Here is a 24,046-nt window from a genome sequence, read left to right as displayed (position 1 = left end):
AAATAGTTTCAGAATGAATCAATAGTGATGAAAATAGGTCCTGGGAAGGTTTTCGCATCAGTTTAAATGGCATTTCGGTTTATTTGCATATCCAGTGTGCGTTTGTTCAACACATTTGAACATCAGCACACGAGACATTTGTCTTCAGTGGGCTTTCTAGCATCCATTTGGTCAATAACCCTTTCTTTGCTACCTGCCTCTATTCTCAAAGTGCTACGGAACACATGACATGCACATAGCTCCACTGCAGTGTTGCTGTAGCCATCTACAGAAGCAGGCCTCTGCAAGTGTCCTTCATTTTGAGGGACAACGCTCCTTTGAGTCCCTTAGTTGCACTGAATAAACGGAATAGGTGTTGGTTCCACCTCTTTTGTTGTTGGAAATCCTTTACTGCAGAAGTAAAGGTTCATGGGGCTGACCAAGAGTTATTTGCCCTAAAGGAAGGAATCCCGCAGCATTCTAGATTCCGTGCAGGCATCATTGTGTGCGTGTGCGTTCGGTCTCCTTCGTTTGGAGTCTTTGTCATGCAGTGGGCCATGTAGGCTCCTGTTCCCAAGAGCCTGGCCTATGTGGAGAGGATGATGCTTTTCAGTAAACTAAGCCAGGGCTTGCAGGTGTCCCGACCTGGGCTGCGTCGCACATGCTGAGTGGCAGGTTTTCATGCCGCTCAAACCCAGCACTGTACCCGTGCTGCTGGGCTGAGCAGCTGGCCTGCAGTGGGGTGTGTCAGTAGAGGGTTTGAATGGAATTTGGAGGTGACTTCTGTCAAGGGCTGCCAGGGGATGAAGAGCCTCACTGATGAAGACCTTGGCATCTGCCTCAGTTTCCCAATCAGTCAAACGGGGATAATGAATACTTGCCTCCTTTGCAAAGCACTCTCAGCTCTCCAGATGAAAGACACTACGGAAGAGCTGGGTATAGGTGACAGTGAAGCCTTTTTGGTAAGGAAAAGCAGATACAGGAGCAAATGGGTCCAGAATACTTGCCTCCCATTTCCCTCTGAATCTGACTAGGGACTGGGGTTTAACATCCAGATATAATCCTTGTGGTTACCCATAAAAAGCCATAACAACAGAAAAGGGAACTAAAGAGGAAAGCTGGAACTTCTCGCACTGGCCTGTTCCGTCACACACGGGGCATGAAAGATCAAAAATGTAGGGCACGTTTCTGCTTTCACTTCTTCTCCACCCCCTCCCGAGTGTTGGCAGCTGCGCGTCAGTTGGATTTATTCGATGAAAGATTGATTGTCCGGGTGGAAAGGGTTGGTTAGGTGATCTCCAGCCCACATATGAGACGTGATGAGGGATGCAGGAGGCCAAGTTTAGTGTGACAGTGGGGGGAGGCACCAGGGAGAAGGGGACAGAGTTAAGGTTGGTGCCCATCTTAGCTGTGAGGATTTCCTGAATAACTTAGTGTATCGCTTTTCAGCTTTAACTTTGGCTGAACTTCTTCCTTTTTCTTTTTTTTTTTCCCCTTTTCTTTTTGCTGTGGGAATTGGCTACATTATTAGCCACAATAAATAGATTAAAGGCTATCTGGTGGGGGAAGGTAGCCTGTCAGGAAAAGGCAGAGGGACGAGGGAGAAGAGAATCTAGAAGGCACGAAAGCTATTTGAATGGGCAGGCCCCTCTCCCGACCTCATCCCCCTTCCGGCCCTTTGCAGGTGTATCCATCCAACTCAGGTGATGACTACAGCAGGGATCCAGCTGGATATGCCCCCTCGAAACCTCCCAGCACTGTGTATCCTGGAGCCTTCTACATGCCAGGTCAGTAGTTAATGCTGGTGACCCCAGCTTCACAGCAGCTGCCCCCTATCCTGTTACCTCCAAAGTAGTGACAGAGGGGATTTCCTAGCAGCGTGTGATGCAGTGTGTGTGGGTGGTGGTGGGGCAGGCATGCATAAAGCTCACTTGTAAATACGTACACCCAGTAATGCCATAATCACCGCCATTACATCGGATCCCAGGCTCATGGCTGGTTGTAGCCTCCTGACCTACAACCTTGTCTTGCAGCGCACCTGAGCCCTGAGGCTGTCCTGCAGATTGTAAGCTTTGCAGGGCAGAGACCTTCCTAGCGACCTGCCTGGTCCATTAATGCGGTCCCTAAATGCTGTCGCGCTACAAATAATTTACTGCACAACTCCTGTGTCCGCACAGAGTGCGTGCCATCAGCATTACTCAGCTAGTCTCCCCTTTCCCCCCTCTGCCGCATGGGATTCTTGCCCTGCTGATGTTTCTTGTGTGTTGCAATTTTATATCCCCAGAGTTGACATGGTTGCTTGCCTTGCAGATGGACTTCATAACTCGCCAGATCTGTGGAGTTCGTCCGGCACCATGAGCCAGTCGAGCTATGGAGCCATGCTGGGAGGCTCCTCAGCTCCTCTCACACAGTCCAGTGGCTTTAATAGTTTACATCAGCACGAACGGATGGTAATGTGTCTCCGGTGATGCCATAGCGTTGAGCAGAGTGTGAATGTTTAGGTGGCACCATGTAGTTGTCAGAGTAGCAGCCGTGTTAGTCTGTATTCGCAAAAAGAAAAGGAGGACTTGTGACACCTTAGAGACTAACAAATTTATCTGAGCCTAAGCTTTCATGAGGTACAGCTCACTTCATCGGATGCAAAGCTTAGGCTCAAATAAATTTATTAGTCTCTAAGGTGCCACAAGTCCTCCTTTTCTTTTCATGGAGTTGTAGGAGCACAGGGCAGAGTGCCAGACTCTTGGGGTCTCTTCCCAGCTCAGCCACTGACTCACTTCCCTGATTTGGGTCTCAGTTTGCCTGGCCTGTTAAATGGGAATAATGATTCTCACCTTCTATGGAGCAATTTGGCGAGACTTTTGTAGTCTGACAAAGGGTATGTCTGTGCAGTGTTGCTGTAAAATACTCTTTCAACCGGCGCTAGCAAGGAGCGGACTTTGGTGTTGAGTGAGATCCCAGGCTTCTGTCCCTTTGTAAACATACTGATGGCTTGTTCTTTGGCAGCGCTCTTTGAAATAGCAAGATGCTCTTATGCTGCTGTTCTGAAAATACGGGTCATCGGCCTTGTAAATGTCTCTGCGAGGCCCCTCACCACCGCATCCAGGCCCTGGCAAACATTAATGTAGTTTGTCAGTGACCAGGAAGAGTTACCCCTGTTCTGTAGCTGGGGGCACTTGGGCATAGACATTGAAAGTGTCTTCCCCTCCCCAGCTAAAGCAGAGCACTTCGGGTTTATCCTGCTGTAGGGGTGTTCACTCGATTGTCCAAATGTAACCTGCCCAGTGCTAGCTTGGTGATCAGTTTAGATCTGCTCTGAGAATTATTTTGGGAGCGATCGAGGCCTGGGTGGTACAGGAGGGCAGACTGAACTGGACAGAGATCAAACTGGTACCCTCTGGCCTTAAAATTTGAGACTGTCTAAAATTAGGTGTTTACTTGGCCCTCACTGCAATAGTGTCTCACGATCTTCAGGATATTTATCTTCTCAACCCCACATGTGATGCAGGGAGACTAAGTGACTTCTCCAAGGTCCTAGATTTCCTGACTCCCACTCCTGGTGCCTTAGCTACCAGACTGCCCATCCTCCCTCAGGGCGAAGGCATGGATGCTGCAGGATCAGCTGTAGAAATGAGAGCCTGCATTCCAAGCCGTGGCTGCCGTTTTCTGAAGTGGGGGAGTGCAGTCGTTCCCGCTGGGTGTGGGGAGGGTGTCTGTGCGGTGCGTGGGCAGGTTGCCTATTCTGAAATGAACCCATCTGCTTCTTGGCCTTCCAATTTCTCAAACATCCCCCTTTTCCTGCCTCTCTCCAGCCCCCCCCCTTCTCCCCCCAATTCAAAAAAATTTGCAACAATGAATTTCAGAATCTGGAAACTTTCCACCAGCTCCATAGCTGGTTGTGATAAGGGGTTGCGGGGAGGGAGAATTCATGAAAACGTCCACAATTTTTGCTGATTTTGGAGGGTGTTTTCTACGCGCGTGCGCTCTCTCTCTCTGAACACACTCTCTGACTCAGCTGCAGTTGGGGACTTTCCCCACCACTCGAGCAGCAGCAGAATCCCCCTCAGTGGCAGTAACATGACAGTGTCCTAAGTTCCCTGTAAGCCACACAACAAACTATCAAGGGCCGCGCAGGCAGGGAGAGGTGCCCTTCCCCTGGCCCAGCCCCGCTGGAGCTGCCATGGCTGGGGAGAGGCGCCTCTTACTTGGCCCCGAGCTGCTGGGAGGAGTCCTCTCTCCCCACTGCAGCCCCGGGGCAGCCTGCACCCCCCACTCCAAAGCCTTCACTTCTAGCCAGAGCCCTCACTCCCTGCACCCAACTCTCTGCCCCAGCCCCAAGACCCCTCCTGCGCCCTGAATACCTCATTCCCAGAGTCCTCATCCCCCTCACACCCCAACCCTCTGCCCCAGCTCTGAGCCCCCTCCCACACCTCAATCCCCTCATCCCTGGCCCCACCCCAGAGCCTTCACCAATATCCGGAGCCCTCATCCCCCTGCACTTCAACCCTCTGCCCCAGCCCTGAGCCCCCCCACCCACCCCCGAACTCCTCGGCCCCACCACACATCCCCTACATATTGGTGCACATAAAAAAATTCATTCCGATGTATAAAATTCGAGGAAGTCCTGGCGACGTCCACTGTCTCCAGCCGCTGGAAGGCAGTGCAGTCAGGTCAGAGATTTGGTCCATCAGAGGGCACAGTTGATCCACACTCACTAACCGCTACATTGCACCTTGGCGTGGGTGCTACCTAAATCCTGATGTGCTGTGGACCGTCCCAGGGGATGTCTCATGCCTCTTCCCCTTTCTCTTTTCTAGAACTACCCGATGCATTCAGGAGAAGTTAATGGCGGACTTTCCTCTGTGTCTGGCTTTCCCTCTGCCTCCACCCCTTATGGCGTGCCCAGTCACACGCCGCCCATCAGTGGGACAGACAACATGATGGGTATGTACACGGTTTGGCAAGTCTTGGGCAGAGGCCACTGACATTTCCACCCTCCCACTGCATGCAGGTTAATCCAGGAAAGGTAAATGTCTAATGCATACGGAGGTGTGGGTTAAAGCCACTGTCTGGGACGTTCGAGAATAATGCTTGCACTCTGTCTGTCTGCATGACGCACCCTCCCACCCCCCGCAGCCTCTGTGCCCAGAGGTTTAAGTTGCTTGTTGCTTTCGATCCATGCATGTGTTTTCACACCCAGCTCATGGGTCCCAGAGGGAAACTGGAATCTGTGCAGTCGCTTCTCGGAGGCGTGACCACTGAGCGAGTGGCAGAAAGGAGTTAAACCGGAGGCAGGTGGGGAAGGTGCAGGGGGAGATCTTCATCCAAATCAGGAATAGAAATGTTCGTGCTGCATTCAAATGCCACTTTAAACCCCTGAGTGCTTTAATCTCTAACCCTGCTGAACCTGTTACAAAACCTGTTACTGAAATTAACTTCACGATCCCTGGGAGCTGAGAATCTTGACCTTGATCTTTTTTTTGTTCTGTAGCGAAACCCTTGTTTGGGGAGAGGAAGGGAACGGGACTAGGACTGTGGGGGCTTGGAAGGTGCCCTGTTACAGTAGGGTTTGCTGTGTGGGAGATGTTGACTGGCGCAGTGCCTTTGACCTGGGATCTCGTGCTAACATCCCTGCAGCTCCAGGATGGCAGCCACAGCGGATATTGTCTGCTCCCTGCTGCTCAGAGCAAGACTCTCAGGCCAGTGGCAACCAAGGGAGGTGTGGAATAAAGTGGGTCTTTTTAAAACTCTGAATAAGAAACTTTATCCTGCCTTCAGCTGCTGCCACCTTCCCCTCCCAGGCTCAATAGGAGAGACTGCTTGCAGACACCAAACTACAAGGGTCAGCTTTTCTTTTTAAGCGCCCCTGGTTTTTTCCAAAAGTGACCTGTTCTGATTTGAGCTCTTCAGGCATGCGCACTCCAGCCAGGACCGGAGGGGTAAGGGCTGTGTTCTCTCTCCCTCCCTGCAGGCAACAGAGGAACCACTGCTGGGAGCTCAGGAGATGCGCTTGGGAAAGCATTAGCTTCAGTAAGTGTTTCTTGCTCTGGAGTCTTCCTCCCAACGCCCTTCCAAGTCAGCAAGCATTGGAGTGGGGTTGTTAACTTGACCATCTTGCTCCCTGCCCTGGAAAGGAGAATTAAGCGTCCCTGTGGGTTGGTGGTTCAGGTGCTTGGAACCATGCAGCTCTCATGTTGGGCTTGTTAACTGGCAAGGAAAAGAGGAAGGATGGCCTAGCAGATCAGGCCATATATGTCCTTGAGAAGTCCCGTAGTGTCTGCCTGTTCCCCAGCTGTAAAATGGAGATGATGCTCTTTCCTTCCCCAAAAGAAGAAATAAAAGATTTAGCTGCTTGACACTATGGGAATTGGGGCCATAGATACAAAGAGGAGGTGCCTCATGGTCACTCCTGTATTTACCGTCACCACCCAACTGTGAAGTAGGGCACAGCGAGAGAGCTGGGGCTCAGGGTACGTTAAGTGACTTGCTTATGGGCAGAGATGGGAACAGAACCCAGGCCTGGCAAATCCCAGTCCAGTCCCCCTCCGCTATCCACCCTCTCCATGCCTGTTGCTGTGATACCTTGGGCACTGGGTGTAGCTGATGTGAGTGGGGCTGTTTAAAGTTCATTGGGCGGTGCTGACTCTCGACCGACGGTCCGTGTCGGGCCAACCGGTTGCTTTCAGTTAGAGCTCAGGCCTCGCCTGGCGCTGCGTGCCACAGATCCACCCGGCTCGGTCCACCAGCCCCCAGTGTCACCCCACGCGGAAGCCAGCTTCGTGCAGTGCCTGCCCCCACGATCACTCCTTGGGGGTCTCTGCTCCCTGAGGTCAAACACCACGGAAACCTCCTCACGTTGTGAGAGCCCAGCAACGAAGGGGGCAAATGGAGGCACCTGCTGTGGGGAAGGAGCTGGGGGGGTGTGGTGGGGGAGGAACGCAGCAATAGCATAGATACCAAGGTTAATTCTGGCCAGCAGAGCGCTTGGGGTTGGGACCGAGGAAGCATGCTTGCTGTGTAGATGGAGGGCTGGGGCAATTGGCAAGGGTGACGTAAAGAGACTTGCAAGTCCGTGGGGAAGTGCTGTAGGCAGCTGTGGTACATGCGGGCTTAGGGCAGCGAAGGGTTTGCAGCTCTACAGGGCCGGGAACGCTCTGGTTCGACGGCGTAGCTGGCTGACTGTGCTTTGTTTCTCTCTCGTTCCAGATTTATTCCCCAGATCACTCTAGCAATAACTTCTCTTCAAACCCCTCCACTCCCGTGGGCTCCCCTCAGGGGCTTGCAGGTACGTGCTCGATGCGCTGATCTCCTGAGAATTGCTTGAGCAACATTTCTACAAACCTGATCAAACCAGTTTCATTGTAAAAGGGGGTGGGGGGGGGGAGAGAATCTTTTAAAAAAAAGTTTTAAAAACAATAAACCCAACTCCTGTGAATTGCCTGGTTTGGGCGTGGAGAGACATCTTGTCTCTGGTTTTCAAAAATGGCTAGTGATTTTGGGTACCTGGCTTGAGGTGTCTGGAATGGGCCTTCTTATGCTGAGCCTTCTCCCCCATTGCAGAAATCATGCCTCTTTAAGGGGTATCCGGGGGGGCACCAAGAATCACTAGTCACTCCTGAAAACCTTGGCTTTTGTCTCCAAAGAAGTGACCTGGCAGGAAATATTCTAGCTGCCCGTGCATCTTGCCGATGTCCAGCGATGCTGTCGCACTGAAGTATAGCTTTGCTGCTAGCTGCGTGAAATGTGCATCCTCTTTCCCTGCCGAAAACCCTTTTGCAAGCTTCACTCATCCATGTGCCGTTTGAGCTACCCCTGTTCTCTGTGAACTGAGCGGGTGCCTGTGGGAGGGGCTCCAGGTTCAGGAGGAGGTGGCTGTTCAAACCATTTTCAGAACCTGTTTTATACTGCGATTTAAAAGAATCCTGGCAGCCTGCTGCAGGTGCCTCCTTCTGCAGAAGACCGAAGCTCCCAGTTCCTGCAACTGGGAGCCCAACCTGAATCGTTCTTGGGTCTGTCACTGGAAATATCTCAAGGCGTAAAGATGCAGGAGACCTCTGTGCTCCATTCTGTCGGACAGAGGGAGAGCAGTACAAACCTGCACTCGTTTTCATATGGCATGACCGGCACAGCTGAACTGGGGGCATTGAATTGTTAGATCCCTCCATCTCGCCACTCTGGTAACAGCTGGGGGTTATGCAGGTACCTGGAGGCTGCCCTTCTGCTGTGTCTAAATCCAAAAGCAGGCACACATGCAGGTGTACCCACAGCATGAATGCCTGTATGAAAACACTGAAGGGCAAAGAATCTGCAATGGATGTTGATAAAAGCAAAAAACTTGGCTTTCTGAGAGAGAGGATTTACAATAGGGGCTAAAGCACTGATATGAAAATATAACGCTACTGGGGTAAGGGGGAACTAAGGAAAGAACCTATTTGTCTGTATGTATGTATGTGTTATATCTTTCCCAGATTTGATGCTTTGCTTGACATTGGGGTGAGGATTGTTAGCTTATTTCTCTCCACAACCCTTGAGTTTCCCACAAAAATGATTCCTGCCCCATAACCCTCTTTGGCCCAAGAGACACAGGTACATTTACGCAGGTGGCCTGCCTCCTGCGGGGCTTTCCGCTCTTTGCAGTGTTCTAGCCCCATCTAGCGTTGCATTTGAGGGCTGCATTTGAAATTTATCCAATGTGCGGTTTGTTCCAGGCACTTCCCAGTGGCCCCGAGCAGGCGGACAGGGTGCCTTGTCTCCTAGCTATGAAGGGACTCTCCACACGTTAGTAAGTATCGCGTTGATCATTTCTACTCGGTTTTCTCTCTCTCTCCTCCTCCCCCCCCCCCCCCCCCCCCGCAGTGAGCAGCGATTAATGAAATAACACATTTACTGCTGGTTGGTTGGAAATGTGGTGGGGGAGTACAAAGGAGAGAACCGGTGAACCCAACCCCGTGGCACCCATTGTTTTTCTGAACAGTGGTGCACCACTGGATTACCCATCAGATCTAGCCTGCGGGCCCACTGTGTACTGGAGTGCTTAACACTGGAGAAAAGCTTTCAGTTGCAAACATAACGTCATCGGCACTGGCGGCAAGCCACATCGCCCAGACTAGTGTCCTGCTTGACACAGCTCAGCACCGGGTGCTTAAGAGAAAAGTGCAAGAAAACACACCCTGAACACTGATACAATAACCTACCTGAGGTGGGAAGCTTTCTCCCCAACCTCCAGTAGATAACAGAAGTGTGAGGATTTACAGCCTTTATTTTTTTTATCCTTTCTGATACGACTCCTAGATGTTCCTTTTATCCATATAACGGCTTAATCCCTTCTTGGAATCCCTCACTGCATTGTGTCGGGGAGTTTCACAGGCTAATCATGCCCACTTTAAAGTTCCCTCCCCATGCAACAACACTTAAGGGCCCCACAGCTTGCTTGCAGAGTTTGAGCACAGGGAGCGTTATGGAGGTAGGAACCCTTCTCGAGTAGCCTTGCGATGCTTGTCTGTTTTTGCAGCTAGTGGCTCTGTTGAGGCACAGAGGCGATGGCCAGAAGCCAGGCAAGCAGTGTTCTTAAATGTTAATGGAATCTTTATTTCTCTCCACCACCCTCCCCGCCCCTCAAAGCAAAACAAAATGGAAGACAGATTGGATGAAGCCATCCACGTGCTGAGGAACCACGCAGTGGGCCAGACGGCTGCCATGCCAGCCAACCACGGAGATATGCACAGCCTGCTGGGATCGGCCCCTGGTCACAGCGCCTCAGTGGGCGGGCTCAGCCAGGCCTTCCCCACTTCAGTTATGCCTATAGGGAACAGGCATTCGAGTCTGGTGAGTCAGGACACTGGTGGTGGTGGCTGCGGTAACGCTAGATGCCAGGGCCTTGTGCTGGGAGCTGTACGAACACGTAGCCCAGAGACAGTCCCTGCCAGAGAGCTTACAATCCAAGGCCCCGTCTACACGCAGACTTGTACTGGTTTAGTGCAAACCACTGTGTGGATACCCCGATTTTGGTTTAATTCAGTTTAGCTTTAATCCTGTTGCCCAATCAACTGAAGCCGAATCGAAATAAACCACAGGCTTAAACTGAAATTAGTGTGTTTGTGCAGGGGGTTGTGCTGGTTGGTTTCAGTGTGTACCTTGAGTTGAACTGATGCAGTTCTCCATGTAGATAAGCCCTGAATGTAGGACTCCAGACCACAGCTGGATCCAGCAGTCAGCCTGGGGGAACCCAGGTTGTCCATGAGATGATACTGGTCACCATGAAAAGTGGAGGTCACGTTGTTGTCTCCTTCTGGGTTAGGGGTGAAAGCTTGAACATGGGGATCTCCCTCTTAGAATAAGCCCTCCAAGCGGGGATAAGTGGGGAAGAGAGACAGTAGACCCTGGAACCAAGGGTGTTTCGGCAGAATCGAGAGCGCTTATAACAGGGTTTACTTGCTGAGTGACTCCTGGGCTTTGCTCGATTGTAAGCCCTTTGAGGCAGACACGGCCTCATCTTCTTGCTTACTGAATAATTAATCACATGAGAAGAGTGTGGCCTGGTGCCCTGCCTGCTCAGAGGGGCTGAACTCCAGAGTTCCCCTAGAGGAATAGCTGCAGGATGTTCTCAGCCTGTGCAGTGCAGGAGGGTCAGGCTTGATCACGGGGGTACCTCCGGTCCAAGAGACTTTGACTCTGTGAACAAGTGCTTGAGGGGGTTCTGTGCCTTGAAGGGAGAAGGATCAGGAGCTTCCTGCCGGGGTGTGAGCATGAGGAGGGGCAGGTGGAGGTGTTTCAAGCTTCCCAGGTGCTGTGTACACCCAACTGCTCACTTAAAAATAAGGTGCATGGCAACCTTTGGATTAGAAGCTCCTCTGAGCAGGGATTGGGTTTCTTACAGTCCCTGGGTCTGTGAAAAGGGGCTCTTGGCACTACTGCGATATCAATAATTACAAGTTCCATGTCCATGCTTTCGGAGAGGGCTGAGTTGTTCTCCAGCAAGGGCTCCTTCTCTGAGGGGGTTTGGTGGTGGTGGGGCAGTCCCTTGGAGATGCATCAGCCTGAATCATAGACGTTTGAGATGGAAAAGATCTGCTGAGGCAAGTCCAGCCCATGCCGGCGTGTCCCCTGCAGCCTGTTCTCCAGGCTTTGTCTCACCTAATGTCCCAAGCGCCGGGGCCTCCTTTGGGAGATGACACAGGCATGGTTCATGCTGTTGGGGATGCTTCCTACGATTTGGTCTAGTCTGAATTGTCTGAAGCATGAACAGGACATGCCTCTTCCCACTGAGTCTGGCTTTTCTCCGAGAGGAGCTGGTATGGAAGCAACTTTAAGCTATTCCTCTCTACCTTCTGCCCACCTAGGCTTGGGGTGAGAGGGAGGGAGCCCGGATCAGGCTGGATGTTGCTGGGTGTTGGAGAAAAGGAACACGTAGGTGAGGTGTTGGTGCAGACCACGGCGCCCTCCTGGCTCCAAAGTGGTGATATTCGGCTTGAACAGTGCCTGGTATCTCCTGGCTCTCCTATTTGCCCTTAAAGGCTGCTCTGCTTTTTCTGCTGTAGGTGGGAGGAAGTCACCCTGAAGACGGACTGTCCAGCAACCCGAGCATGCTCCACAACCATGTTACGCTTCCATCGCAGCCCAGCTCGCTCCCCGATCTCAGCAGGCAGCAAGACACATACAGCGGTAAGGTGGTGCCTCCCCCAAGCCTTGCCCACTTCTTTGCTGGCTGGTTGACCCTGGCTCATCGGGGGTAAGATGACCCCAAGACCTGGCTCTATGAAAAGCCTGAGCCCAGTGGAGAAAACAGTGCGAGAGAGGTTCCCAGCCGCATGGCATGCGTATGGGCTAGAGCGGGGAGCGTGTGCTGTGTGTGAGCCTTTGGGCCAGCACCGCCCTGGAGGCAGGGAATACTGCAGCTCTCACGTGGGCAATGTCCGGTGACTTTCCATGGTACGTTCTTCAAGGGTCTTCAGCACAGCTTCTAAACCTGCACATGCAGCCTAGGACCTGCACTCAGCTGCAAATCGCTCTTCGAGCCCTGCCTGGTTTGTAGTTGCAGTTGAGTTCTGACGCTGGAGGGCGTTTTGGGCAGGGTGGGCGTTACACTCTGCTGTGTCCCCAGAAGCTTGTCTTAGGATATGTGGACAGTACCAGCGAGGGGTGTGATTTCCCCTGCTCACGCACACATTCTCGCACCATCTGCCATCAAGACAGTGCACGTGTAAATAGCTGCAGAAGCCTGGGCAGTGGTGACAGAGACCCAGCTGATTGCATACCCGCTGGTTCTGCTGCGCACGGTGCTGCAGCTGGGCTATTTATACTTGCAGGAGCTCACCAAGAGCTGGCACTAGCGTGTGTCGCGGGGGATCGGACTGCTAGCGCATGGTGTAGACGTAGCCATTTGAGATAAAGCCTGGCCTTGGCAAACCCACCCACCCTCTGTTCCGTGCACCGTCAGTGCTGAGTGCAGAACGAGTCTGTCGGTGGCGTCTGTGCCTTGACTGATGTTCACCTCGTGGCCCGGCTGCTTACGGCGAGCTGTGTGGATGGAGGCATTGAGAAACGTGCAGTCTTGGGAACTTCGCCTGCGAGGAGAGGTCCAAATCCCAGCTGGGCCAGCTCCAGCCCTCTCTTCTTCCCAGGCTGATTGACTGAGTTCTGTGCAGTTTTTGGAGTGAGGGTCTCTCAGATGAGAGCGTAACTGGCAAGGCCCTGCCTCTTCTGCATGGGTCCAGACACACAGTAGCGCTTTATCCTGGGGTTGGTGCAACCCCCAGCATCCTCTCTCAGTAGCTGGTTGCCTACCCTTCTCCCCAAAGATGGTGGTTTGCACGGCTGTGTGTGTTTAGGATACGAAGGATCCTGTGCAAATATACTAGAATTATCCAGCCTATTCATAAGTGTCAGAGGAGACAGAGATGTGTCTGGAGCCCGTCACCTTAGCCGCAGTTGCAGCGAGGAGCTTTCCCTCTGACCTATCCTGCCCCAATCGGATCTCGCTCAAATGGCCATGTGCTGCTTTGATGCCATTGCAGGCTTGACGGGGCTGGGCAGAGCCAGTGTCTCCTCGGGAACCAGTGAAATAAAGCGGGAAGAGAAGGAGGATGAGGAGAACACGTCGGTGGCCGATAACTCAGAAGAGGAGAAGAAGGAAATGAAGCCGTCACGGAACAGAACAAGGTGCTCTTTGAACAGGTCTCTCCCTTCATTTATTCTGTTACTGGAGGGGGTGCTGTTGGGACAGGAGGGAAGGCTGGGGTGGGGAGGGGGAGGCTGTGTGTGTGTGTGTGTGTCCTGTTGACCTCCCTGCTGATAAGAACATGCTCGCTAGCTGGATCCAGGGATGCTGTGCCAGGGCCCTGCCAAGCCTCAGGCTCCTGCGCGGAGACCAGCACCGCCCCAAGCTACCCCTGCTTCCCATGGGGGAGGAGTCTGAGGCCACCTCTTAGGATTTACGACACTTTGGGAGGAGGAATGGCAGTGCTGGGCCCATCCTCCTGCGTCTTCTCCAGCCCTGGTAATGCCCCACCTGCCCACCTTTGCAGGAATTCCTAGTGAGCAAGAAACAGGCCAAGCACTGGAGATCAAAGCAGGCTGCAGCCCAGCTGCCTGGGTGGTCTTGGACGTTAGTCAGGGCTGTGCTGGAAACGGCCGACTGCTCAGCTGACCTCAGACAGACCCATCGCTAGTTTGTCCGCAGCAGGAGGTGGAACCTGAGTGGTCTCGTCACTACACACGTCCGGGCTATATGGATTCTCTGTCACGCAGCCAGTTATGTGGGAATAGCCCGACTGAATCAGACCGGGGCCCATCTAACCTGGTATCCTGTCTCCAACACTGGCCAGCTCCAGCTGCTTCAGAGAGCCCAGCAATGGGCAGTACTGTGATAACCTGCCTGGAGGGGAAATTCCCTCCCCACCTCTGTCAGTCAGTGGCTGGTTCACACCCTGAAGCCTTCCCCAAACTCTGTATTTTTAATCTTTGCTCTGCATGCTGACATTACCTGTGTGTGTCCGTTCCTGTTTCTGGCTATGCTTAGATCGTGTGACAGTGAGTTCCAGGGGTTAATTGCACTGCTCTGTTCTGTTCCTGGGAACCATTCCCATTTATTGGTTTTAAATGGCATCCTTTCTGTGTAATGGAGTCCAAGGGCAAATGGGAGCACGGGGATGCTGTGTGCCAGGGCTGGAAAGGTTCTAATGCTGGCAGGAGACGCAGGGCGCTGCTCCCGCTCTGTAGCAGCGGGGCGGGGGTGGGGTTCCTGGACACATTCCCTTCAGCGCGGAGGTAATCATGTTGCTGCAGATGTGTTTTGTTGTGAGTTGACCAGTGCTGAGCGTGCACACGAATGTCCCTGTCTCATTCTTATTTCAAACCATTAGTCAAGATGAGGATGAGGAGGACGATCTTCTTCCCCCAGAGCAAAAAGCCGAGAGGGAGAAAGAGAGGAGGGTCGCCAATAATGCCCGTGAGCGTCTGCGGGTCCGTGACATCAACGAGGCCTTTAAAGAGCTCGGACGCATGTGCCAACTCCACCTTAACAGCGAAAAACCGCAGACCAAACTGCTAATCCTACACCAGGCCGTATCAGTCATACTGAACCTGGAGCAACAAGTTAGAGGTCAGTGAGGCTCCCAGAGTGGTGATATTTTACGTATCTGATCGGCACGGGGCTGTCTGTCTGTCTCCCCTGTGCCGTGGTGCTGCGCTGTTCTCCTTCCCACAGTGCCACCTTGGGCTCTCAAGGCCCTTTAAAGTGTCTCTTTTTAATTTATTTATTTAATTTTGTTTTCTCTTTTGCATCCCTGCTGTGCTCTCGGGTTTTGTTTTTAAAGCCATTGCACGTGCTGCATGTTGTTCGTTTGGATGCACAGGGGTAGCTTCCCTTCATGGAAACCCGTGTGCACTCTTAGCACTGCTCTAATGTCTCTAGGGCGCTGCCCTAGCTTATAACAGAGTGAGGTTTCCCTGCCGCTGGGCCATAAAGAAAGGCATGCATGAGAATGAAAAAACAGAAGGTGACAGTGTATCCAGGGGCTGCTTCCCTTCCCAAGCAGTACTGTGCCCGTCTTTTCTCCCTCTTTGCAGCAGCTATAGGAAATTCCCTTCCTCCTCCTCTCCTCCCCCCCCCCCCCCCCCCCAATCCCAGAGTGGGGATTTCTGCTCTCCTCCAGTTGATGCTGTAATAGGCAGCTCGGCTAGGTAGCTGCTGATGCACCGGGGGGGAGCTGGGAGGAATTGCAGGCAGGGTTAGGTGCAGCTGTGTCTGGGAGGAGGTGTGAGGCACTCCAGTGGGAGGCGCTGGTGTTCAGAGTTGTGAGCAGAGAGGCAGAACTGGCCAGTGGGTGGAGAGCTCAGAGGAGGGGCAAGCCCTCCATACTTGGACATCTTGCGTCTCCGAGCCTGCTGTCTGTGAGCAGTTGGATTCTAACTGTCTGTGGGTCTGACGGTCCTGGGGAGCTCTCTGCCATTAGCAGCACCTCTTTAACCGACTCTACTGGGGAGACAGACACTGGTTTGGTCCTGAAGCCATTCTCACTGCCAGGGCAGGAGAGCTTTACCGGCCTGTCTAGTTCAGCTTATGCCTACTGTAGGGGTTTCCCCCAGGGATGATTTTCCCAGGCTAAGTGGATCTCTGGGTGCAGTCACTCCAGCCAGAGGGGAAGCTGTCGGGTTTTTTTTTATTATTATTATTGTTTTATTTCCTGCTCTGAGTAGCAAGGGGTTTTTGCTGCTTTGTCTGTAACACTTGCCGTGCATGCTCCCTACTAACTTCCACCCCCAGTCGCCATTGTTGCAGAAGCGTCTGTGGCCAGTTAACCCCTTTCCTTCCTGCAGAGCCTGTGGTCCTATGAATCCATGGTTTGTGCCTGGCTCCTCTCCCCCCTGCTGGCCTCTGCTGTTTCACTGTGATGCTGTTGGAGTCCTTTTGTGCCTCTCTTCAGTTTGTAATTTTTTGCCTTTCATAACGTGTATTTTTTCCTGTCTCCCTTCCCCCCACCCTTCCTTTTATTTTTTTTTTTGTTCTGTTCTTTCCAATCTCCTACAGACAGTCCCCAGCCGTGACCTCTCGGTGGTCCCACTCTCTACCTTGTACTTGCTGCTTGCTGATCGAGACGGCGGGTGGGGAGGGCGGGCGGGAGAGAGTTGGCACCGTGTTCACTTTGGTCTCCTCACGCTTGTCCTTTTTTAAAGCCTTTCTCAGAGGTGGAAGCCCCCGCCTCCTCCATTGCCAGCGAATACCCATGCAGTGAGCTAGGGCACTGGTCCCCCAACGCCTTCGTTCTCTGGGCTGCGTCCCAGGAGAGAGGGGCCCCATCTCCCCTGAATGCCCTGCCATGCACTTCCCAGACCGGTCCCTTCTGAGGGATGCCATGATGGCAGGTGGCTCCGAGCCCTGCTTGTGACGGGGCCTCTGACAATAGTCAGGTTGCAGTATTTCGATGAAAAGAAATGCAGCAGTAGTTTAGAGGCAGCGTAGGTGTCACTGTGGCTAGAGCTGTGCTATGAAACAGCCGGGCAATGCAGATCTGTGCAGTGCATTGGCCTGGCCCCAGCTTAGTGGGCTCCATGAAGGGGGCTAGGTACCCAGTGCTCCGTTCCCAGTATGGGACTGAATGCAGCTTGGTCATGCTCACCTGATAGCATCAAGCAGCACTTGTCTCTAGCAAGCAGAGCGCTCATGGGTAGAGGGGCAGGAGATGGCAGACGGATGCAGCTCTATTGAAGGCAAAATGCAGAAGGCTTTGCCCGTGTAGGAGTCCCTGCTGGGCAGGGGGCTGCTGAGCTGGACACTGGTGATAGGTATGACTGCGAGGCTCTCTGTGAGCAGCGAGAGTCGTTACTAGGTTCTGCCTAGCGTCAAGGAGATGCTCGTGTCTTTAGCCGGCTGAGAATCCAGGTGACAAGTATTCTCCAAGGCCCTGGCACTCTCCCAGCAGTGGATTTCCTGGCACACTGATCCTGAAAGCCTGGTTCATGCGGTTGGAGGGTCTGAATGAGCCGGGATAGTCAGGAGTGGGACTAAGCACTGGTCCCGTCTGTTCAGTCCCCGTGCACCACCGTACGCAGCTGCTACCCTCTCCTGGCTGATGGGCTAATCCCGTCCGGCTCCTCTGGGGCTGAAGGCAAAAGCCAGACTCCAGTTTGAGGCCTTGACCCCAGGACAGACTTCAGGCAGTTGTTCTTTCCTGTGAGAATTTTGCTCTGGGGGAGAAGATCGTCCCTGCATCCAAGGGGGGGAGGCAGAGGGGAAAGGCGCTGCAGATGAAACCAAGCTCTTCAGGTGCTGCCAGCATGTCTCTGCGTTGCAGGCCACCCCTGCCCAGGCCAAGACCTGTCGGCTTCTTGCTCTGTCAGGACGCTGCCAGAGTAGCAAAAACAATGAGATGCCCCATGGAGCCTCCTCACTCAGCTTGCAAGGGGCGAGGACACCATGAGCTCATGACCCTGGTTTTAAAGTAGTCAGTCGCTCCTTAACACTGACTTAAATTCTCAAATTTCCAAGCTGTCTGCCTGATTCAGTGGGTAGAGCAAGATCTGGGTTTGGTTCCTGCCTCTGCCACTAACCATGGCAAGGTAATTCCTTCTGTGTGCCCCCATTTCCCCACCTGTAAGATGGGTGTCGGACTGACCGACCAATCAGGGCTGCGATATGTAGTTGAAAATTTTCCATCAAAGCTGCTTTTGACGGAAGATTGAGCTTTCGACTAGACTAAACTTTTCACGTTAGGTGCCTGCTATCCACTGAAAACTGAGGTTTCTTCGGAAAAACTGAAAAGCAAAACGTTTTTTAGCTGAAAACCTAAAACGTCTGGTTTTCGACTGAAAATGTCCACGCGCAGTCAGCGTCTTCCCCATGCGAGGAACGCCCCGTGCACGGACTCGCCCGGAGGAGGAGCGCGGGGTGAGCACGCGAACCTGAAGGCCCCTAAGGCCGTGTCGCACCTCCTGCCCTCCCTTTCCGCCTGTCGGCCCCCGCGCCGGCCCGCTAGACCTGCGCAGAGAGGTTGGCCTGGTGCTGGCAGCACCTTAGCTTGGCTCTCTGAGACAAGGAACCCGCACGCCGGGGTTCCTGTGAAAATTGGGGGAGTTCCTTTCTCGGTTGTCAATTGGCTCCCGCAATGCGAGGTTGACTGAGCTTTTTGCAGTGGACCCTAGTGTCGCTACCAGCACGGCAACTGACCGGCCCCCGTCGCTTACACCCTCCCTGACTAATCCCTGTGGTGCTGTGAACCCAGCAGTACAGACGAGGCCCTGTCACTGGAGGACAAAGATCTGAGGGACCGGGAGAGGAGAATGGCCAATAACGCCAGGGAAAGGGTGCGTGTACGGGACATTAACGAGGCCTTTAAAGAGCTGGGACGCATGTGTCAGATGCACTTAAAAACGGACAAAGCACAGACCAAACTGATCATCCTACAGCAAGCGGTGCAGGTCATTCTGGGCTTGGAGCAGCAAGTACGAGGTATGGTAACAGGTGACAGATGCATTTTTGGGACCTTTCTCTTCCCATCCGTTTCTGTGTGCCTGTCTCTGGATATGTATTTATAACGGAAGCTTTTGTTGCAACTTCGAATGTTTGCCATTCCAGTGGGGAGCTGCAGTGGAAAGCACTTAGGCTGAGATTTCCAAGGCCTCATCTATGGGATCTGAACACGCAATATGTGGAAATGAGGCATCCGGCGTCCACGTGGAGGCTTAGGAAAACTCAATCTTAAATGTCTTCAGCCCACCATCTCTGACCGTCTGTTTTTTTTTAAACCAGTATGCATTAAATTGGCCCGATATTCCTGCAGGGGAAAGAAGTTTTGCTCTGGCAGGGGGTCCAGTGAGGTAACTGCTGCTGTTACGTGGAGCAGAAGGGTATGAAAGAGCTTGCACTGGGGTTACTTCCTTGTGCATTCCACTGCTTCTCTCTTGGGACTCCGGGGTTTTTTTTCGGATGCTGTTGCTCCATGATGCTGTGGCATGAATTGAGTTTTTTCCCCACCCTTCCCCCTTGCTCTTTTTGGCATAGAGCGCAATCTGAACCCTAAAGCAGCCTGTTTGAAGCGTCGGGAAGAGGAGAAAGTGTCCGGAGTAGTAGGAGATCCCCAGATGACACTTTCAGCTTCACACCCTGGTCTAGGAGATGGTCACAACCCTGTTGGACACATGTGAAGGTATCGTCCTCTGCCCGCCGGGTCCCAGCACTCGGCTGTGTACGTGTCTCTGAAATCTGTGCCAGGCTCAGTGCAGGTCATTATTTAACAGCTTGGCTTTCATCACTCACTGAAATTCACAGCAACCAATGGAGCAAACTAAAATGCATGATTCTGGCCCCTAAGAGCTAGCCCTTTAACTCTGTCAATCACCTCCTGTCTGAAAATACTGCAGTAAAGTTAGAGATCTCCTTTAATTGGTCTTTGTCAATGACACACATGGAAACATCTAATTCCTTCAGTTACTGACTAGGTTATTCTCTATCCCCACCCCTCCACAACACCCCTAGGGACAGCGTAATATCTAACTGAGTTCTATTTGTGTGCACAAAGAGCATCCCCGTACAAACAGTCTCTCTCTGTGTCAGGAACCTGAAGGCATGCTAAAGCCATGTGTGCTCCAAGAGCCCGTGCCCTGTTAGGAGCAGCGGAGCTGCTGCGGTGAGCAAGGCAAAGTATTTTCAGACTGTGTTATAGGCCTGGACGCTTCACTCAGTCCCTCCCTTCGGAAATATAATTCCCCCCACCCCCTGCTTACAGAAGCGTGTCGTCCCTGTATCCTCCTGCGTGTGCAGGCCATATTTAAAATCTGCTCGCTGTGACGGGGGATTTAAAAATAAAACCGTTTCCTATCCTCAGTGCAGACTCCAAGCAATGAGCTAGCACTGATGTTTCAGCAAAGCCATGTAGCACTAAGTCTTCCCTGCTGAGGTTGCAGGCAGTATAGACCCTGGAGACCACAGCACAAGCCTGGCAGCTGATGGCCCAGTGCAACTGTAATTTATTAGCTATTAAGAGGAGCTTGAGCAGTCCTGCTCATCACCCCGTGTGCTCCCCACCTTCCCCCCAGAAGATGCATCCTGAGTGGTGGCTGAGGCAAGTCCCTGGGGAAAAGACCAAACTGAAATTCTGATTCCATTTAACTGGGGCTGTAACAGTTTCTGGCCCGGCCCCATAGCCGTTTAAATGGTAGAAGTACGTGTTGAGGGGAGGGAGAGCTCAGTGGTTTGAGCATTGGCCTGCTAAACCCAGGGTTGTGAGCTCAATCCTTGAGGGGGCCATTTAGGATTCTGGGGCAAATATTGGGGATTGGTCCTGCTTTGAGCAGGGGGTTGGACTAGATGACCTCCTGAGGTCCCTTCCAACCCTGATATTCTAGGATTCTTTGATGTATAAAGCCTTTGCGAGTTTAGGCACACTTAATAATGTCGTCCATCCCTCCGCACGCACTCGCTCCAGATGTTGTAAAGGCAGCTTTACAGTTTATATGGCCCTGATCTTCAGCAAAGGACACAGGCATGTGCCTGGCCGTAATCACACGAAAGAGATGCTCACCCAGCCACAGACAAATCTTAATGGTGGCTCTGTATCATCAGAGCACTGGTGTGGACAGGAAGCACTGTCATTAGCTAGGTACAATGAGCAGTTCCATTCGTGGCTGTCACTCAGCTGCCGTGCTGGGTGCGGGGATAAGTGCAAGTGGAATAGGACAGCTCACGTGCCTGCTGATTCTGTTTGCGGTGCAGTTGTAGCTCTGTCTCAGAGGAGCAGCCGTTAGTCTGTAGCCGCAAAAAGAACAGGAGGACGTGGGGCACCTTAGAGACGAACCAATTTATTTGAGCATGAGCTTTCGTGAGCTACAGCTCACTGCATCGGATGCGTCCAGTGGAAAATGCAGTGAGGAGATTTATATAGACACAAGCACAGTGAGAAGTTGGTCCAGTAAAAGATGATATGCTCACTTGGGTTTTCCTCTTTTTTCTTTTTCTTTTTTTACTTTTGTTTCTCTTTATTTGTAGATCCTTTTTATTCCCCGGATACAGAGATGGGTAGGAAGCAGACCCTCGGTGTGACCTGCAACCTTCTTGAACCATAAACTTTAGTACTGCTAATACTGACACAGGAGAGAGGAGCCTGGCATGCTTTACGGGGGGGCGTTCAAAAAAGAAACAAACACTTGGTCAAAAACAAAACAAAAAATTGCCTTAAGTATAAAGTGTGGAGCCGTCAATACATATCACTCAGTTAACGGGGGGAGCATCCTGTTCTCTTGGCTTGTTCTCAAGCAGCCAGCAGCAAAATTGTGCCTAAGCTTAATATTTCTTTCTTTTTTTTTTTTCTTTTTTTTTTTTTTTTTTTACAAAGGACGTTAGTTACGAGGTTTTTTAGGTAGAGCAGCGTAGCAGTGGCCGCTTGGGTTTTTTTAGCTTCTTTTGCATATGTTTTGTAAGCAAAAAAAAAAAAATTTTTTTTGTATTAAAAAAAAAAGTCTTGTACCCCCTCTCCCCCCCTGCTTTTCTGCTGCTGTTTCTATAGTTGATGTTGCATCTTTAGGATCAACCAGAATATTAAAATTGTATTAAAAGAGACTGGATATAAAGAGAGAGAGAAATTCTCCGATTCGGCTCTGAAAGCCACTAAATGCGAATGTAGCCACGGGGGGGGGATATTGCTCCTTGCCTGGCTTGTACCTTCCATTGTAAAAACTCACATGCTGAATTTGTCATCTCTGCTTCGGCCACTTCTCATTGGGGAAAAGGCTGTTAAACGACAAAGCAAGTTACGGCAGCTTACATCAGTGGGTCTCTGGTTTCTCGCAGCCTCGGTAACCAGGAACCACCTTGGGTGGGGGTGGGGGGTGTCTCTGCAAATTGCTTTTCATTCGCAGGGGGTCCCTGGAGATTTGGGCTCCTTCGTGGGAGGTGAGAGTGAGAAGCGAAGAGGCAAAGAGCACAGCTGTCTTCTGGAGCTTCCCCGCTAAAGCAGGACGTGTGGCTATGGTTGGCAGAAAAAGCTGCCGAGAGAGAATGGACCCGGGGGAAAAGGGGAAACCGGGGTATTGGTAAGTGAAGAAGCGGCACCCCATGTACAGGAGAACCCGGGGACACCTCGTTCCCATGCAGCTGAGCAATCACCCGCCACCAGAGCCACCTCCGTGGGAGGGGAGAGATGCCGAACAAAGAGAGGAGACAGAACAAAGATGGAGAGCAGGACTGAGAACAGGCAGAACAAAGACACCAAGGAAACAAGGCAAAGAGAACAAAGAACTGAGTGTGGCACAAAAGCCAGGGTGGCTGGGCTGGAGGCTGCGGAGCCCCCCGGCATGGCATTGGCTGTGCCCCCCAGCAAACCTCAACCTAGGTTCTGGGTAGAGAACAGAGCGAGCTGGAGCATGGGCGTGTGAGACTCCCTCACAGCACCCCTGGGAAAGCAGCGATTCTCCAGCCCATCTAGACGGAGCGTCTCCGTGGGGAGGCAGCTCCTGTCACTTCGTATTTGGAACTGGCAACTTGAAAGAGCCACAGGCAGCTGCAGCAGGGTTATTTTCCCCCCCCCCCCTTCCCTGTTTAACCTGTGTCAAAACCAGCTGCTGGCTTATCTCCAAAGCACCCTCCGAAGCGACTTTCTCAGCAGTCAGCTCTTCTGTCTGCCACTTCGCCGCCGGCCCCGGCTGGACAAAACCACTTTCCTGTGGGTGTGGATTTAGCCTTTGGAGGCAAAGGGATGCTGCTCCTTTTCCATACTGAGCACAGAGAGGAAAGCACGCAGGTTTTCCCCCTCCTAGCAAGACCTTCGTGGCATCCTGTGATGCTGGGCAGCAAAGAAACAGTCCCCCACTGCAGCAGCTTTACTTTCCCTTCGAGGACATCCTGGCTTTCTGGGGTTGCTTGGCTGTTTGCTCTGCTGTGCCAGGACCCGGACCCCTCAATGCAGATGCTAGAGCCCTTGGCAGGCAAGATGCCCCATTGCATTCTGGGAGGACGAATGAAGTGACGTGCTGAGCGTGGGCCGTATCGGCAGGCCCTGGCTCCGTGGAGCAGAGCTGACCCAGAGCTGATGGGGCTGAGCTGGGCTGGAATTAGAGCGGCTCCAAAAATGCTTCAGATTTGTGACCCCACCCCCAACAAAATGTGGGAAGTTGTCCCCATATTTTCTCCTCCAAAAGCAGGTCCGAAATTCTTTATGACCAACCCCGCCCAGCTCTGCCGCCAGCCTGGTCTGGCTCAGCTCTTGTGGGTCCGCCTGGCCTAGTGCCTGCAGTGCTTCCGCCTGGCCTAGTGCCTGCTTGTTAATGCCGCCTGGCCCTGCTGTGTGTGAATCTCCATCTCCTTGGCTGGGCGGATGAGGCATCTGTCTCCTGAGTTTCTGAGGTAGCAGGGTGGCTTGGCTTGTTGGATCACTACATGGTTTATCATTCAGCTTCCTGTGAGGACAGAGGCTAGGAAAGCAGGCGCAGGGCTGTTTCACCAGGTCCTTTCTCTTCCTCCTCTTTCTCTTCACTTCTATAATTCTGTGGAACTGGTGCTACTCTATGGTCAGTCTAGGGTGTCCCCTCTGAAGGAAGGAGGAGGGTTGGTGGGTGGGATTGGATATCTTGGCACATCCTCATCACCGTGGGCATTGACTTAAGCTTCTGGCTTTCCTCTCTTCTGACACCTGCCCTGGCCTCGTGCTCCAGCAAATATCACTGCCTCATGTCACGCCTCCCCCCTCTCCCCCAACGGTCTAGGGAGTGCTCAGCACCTCTGGAAGTCAGCCGCTTGGCTTCCAGGACTGTCTCATTCTGTGGTGCTGCCCAAGATTTAATTCTGGAGTCAGTCACAAATTTGGCAACAGGGTGAGATGATTTCTTCCTGCCCACCCCCTTGCGTTGGGCATCCAGAACATCTGACTCCAGGCCCCCCACCCCTTCCTGATTCCCCCGCAACCATGACGCTCCAGGGGCTTTCTGCAGAGGACGGTGCTGCCTGATGGCAACTCTAGGATGTTGCCATAAGCAACTCTAGGATGCAACCATAGGGCTGCAGCCACATTCTGTGCAGGCTCTAGCCTCACTCCATGCTAAAGTAACCGTGTCCATGCGGCCCCTGCAGTGCTGGAAGGTGGCT

At 52.5% G+C, this 24,046-nt stretch overlaps 1 protein-coding gene across 7 annotated transcripts in view; it reads left to right on the top strand.

Moving 5' to 3' along the window:
- Nucleotides 1-21,526, top strand: part of TCF3 (transcription factor 3) — a 119,229-nt gene extending 97,703 nt beyond the window's left edge. For 2 of the 7 annotated variants that reach the window (XM_084614840.1, XM_084614839.1), the window contains exons 9-20: nucleotides 1,664-1,766; nucleotides 2,290-2,429; nucleotides 4,794-4,920; nucleotides 5,948-6,006; nucleotides 7,183-7,261; nucleotides 8,685-8,758; nucleotides 9,598-9,801; nucleotides 11,514-11,637; nucleotides 12,990-13,149; nucleotides 14,337-14,575; nucleotides 18,974-19,118; nucleotides 20,957-21,526. In XM_084614840.1, coding sequence (XP_084470966.1) covers nucleotides 1,664-1,766; nucleotides 2,290-2,429; nucleotides 4,794-4,920; nucleotides 5,948-6,006; nucleotides 7,183-7,261; nucleotides 8,685-8,758; nucleotides 9,598-9,801; nucleotides 11,514-11,637; nucleotides 12,990-13,149; nucleotides 14,337-14,575; nucleotides 18,974-19,116 — 1,452 coding nt within the window. In that variant the 3' untranslated portion in view covers nucleotides 19,117-19,118; nucleotides 20,957-21,526. Of the gene's footprint in view, nucleotides 1-1,663; nucleotides 1,767-2,289; nucleotides 2,430-4,793; nucleotides 4,921-5,947; nucleotides 6,007-7,182; nucleotides 7,262-8,684; nucleotides 8,759-9,597; nucleotides 9,802-11,513; nucleotides 11,638-12,989; nucleotides 13,150-14,336; nucleotides 14,576-18,194; nucleotides 18,422-18,973; nucleotides 19,119-20,956 lie in introns of all 7 variants that reach the window. The other 5 variants (XM_084614845.1, XM_084614844.1, XM_084614843.1 and 2 more) reach the window with 5 other exon arrangements.
- Nucleotides 21,527-24,046: the final 2,520 nt, after the last annotated feature.

Source organism: Lepidochelys olivacea (assembly GCF_965140295.1).
Source record: "Lepidochelys olivacea isolate rLepOli2 genome assembly, chromosome: 25".
Taxonomy (NCBI): domain Eukaryota; kingdom Metazoa; phylum Chordata; order Testudines; family Cheloniidae; genus Lepidochelys; species Lepidochelys olivacea.
Note: the sequence above shows the minus strand (reverse complement) of the source record. Positions and strands in the feature narration are given on the sequence as shown.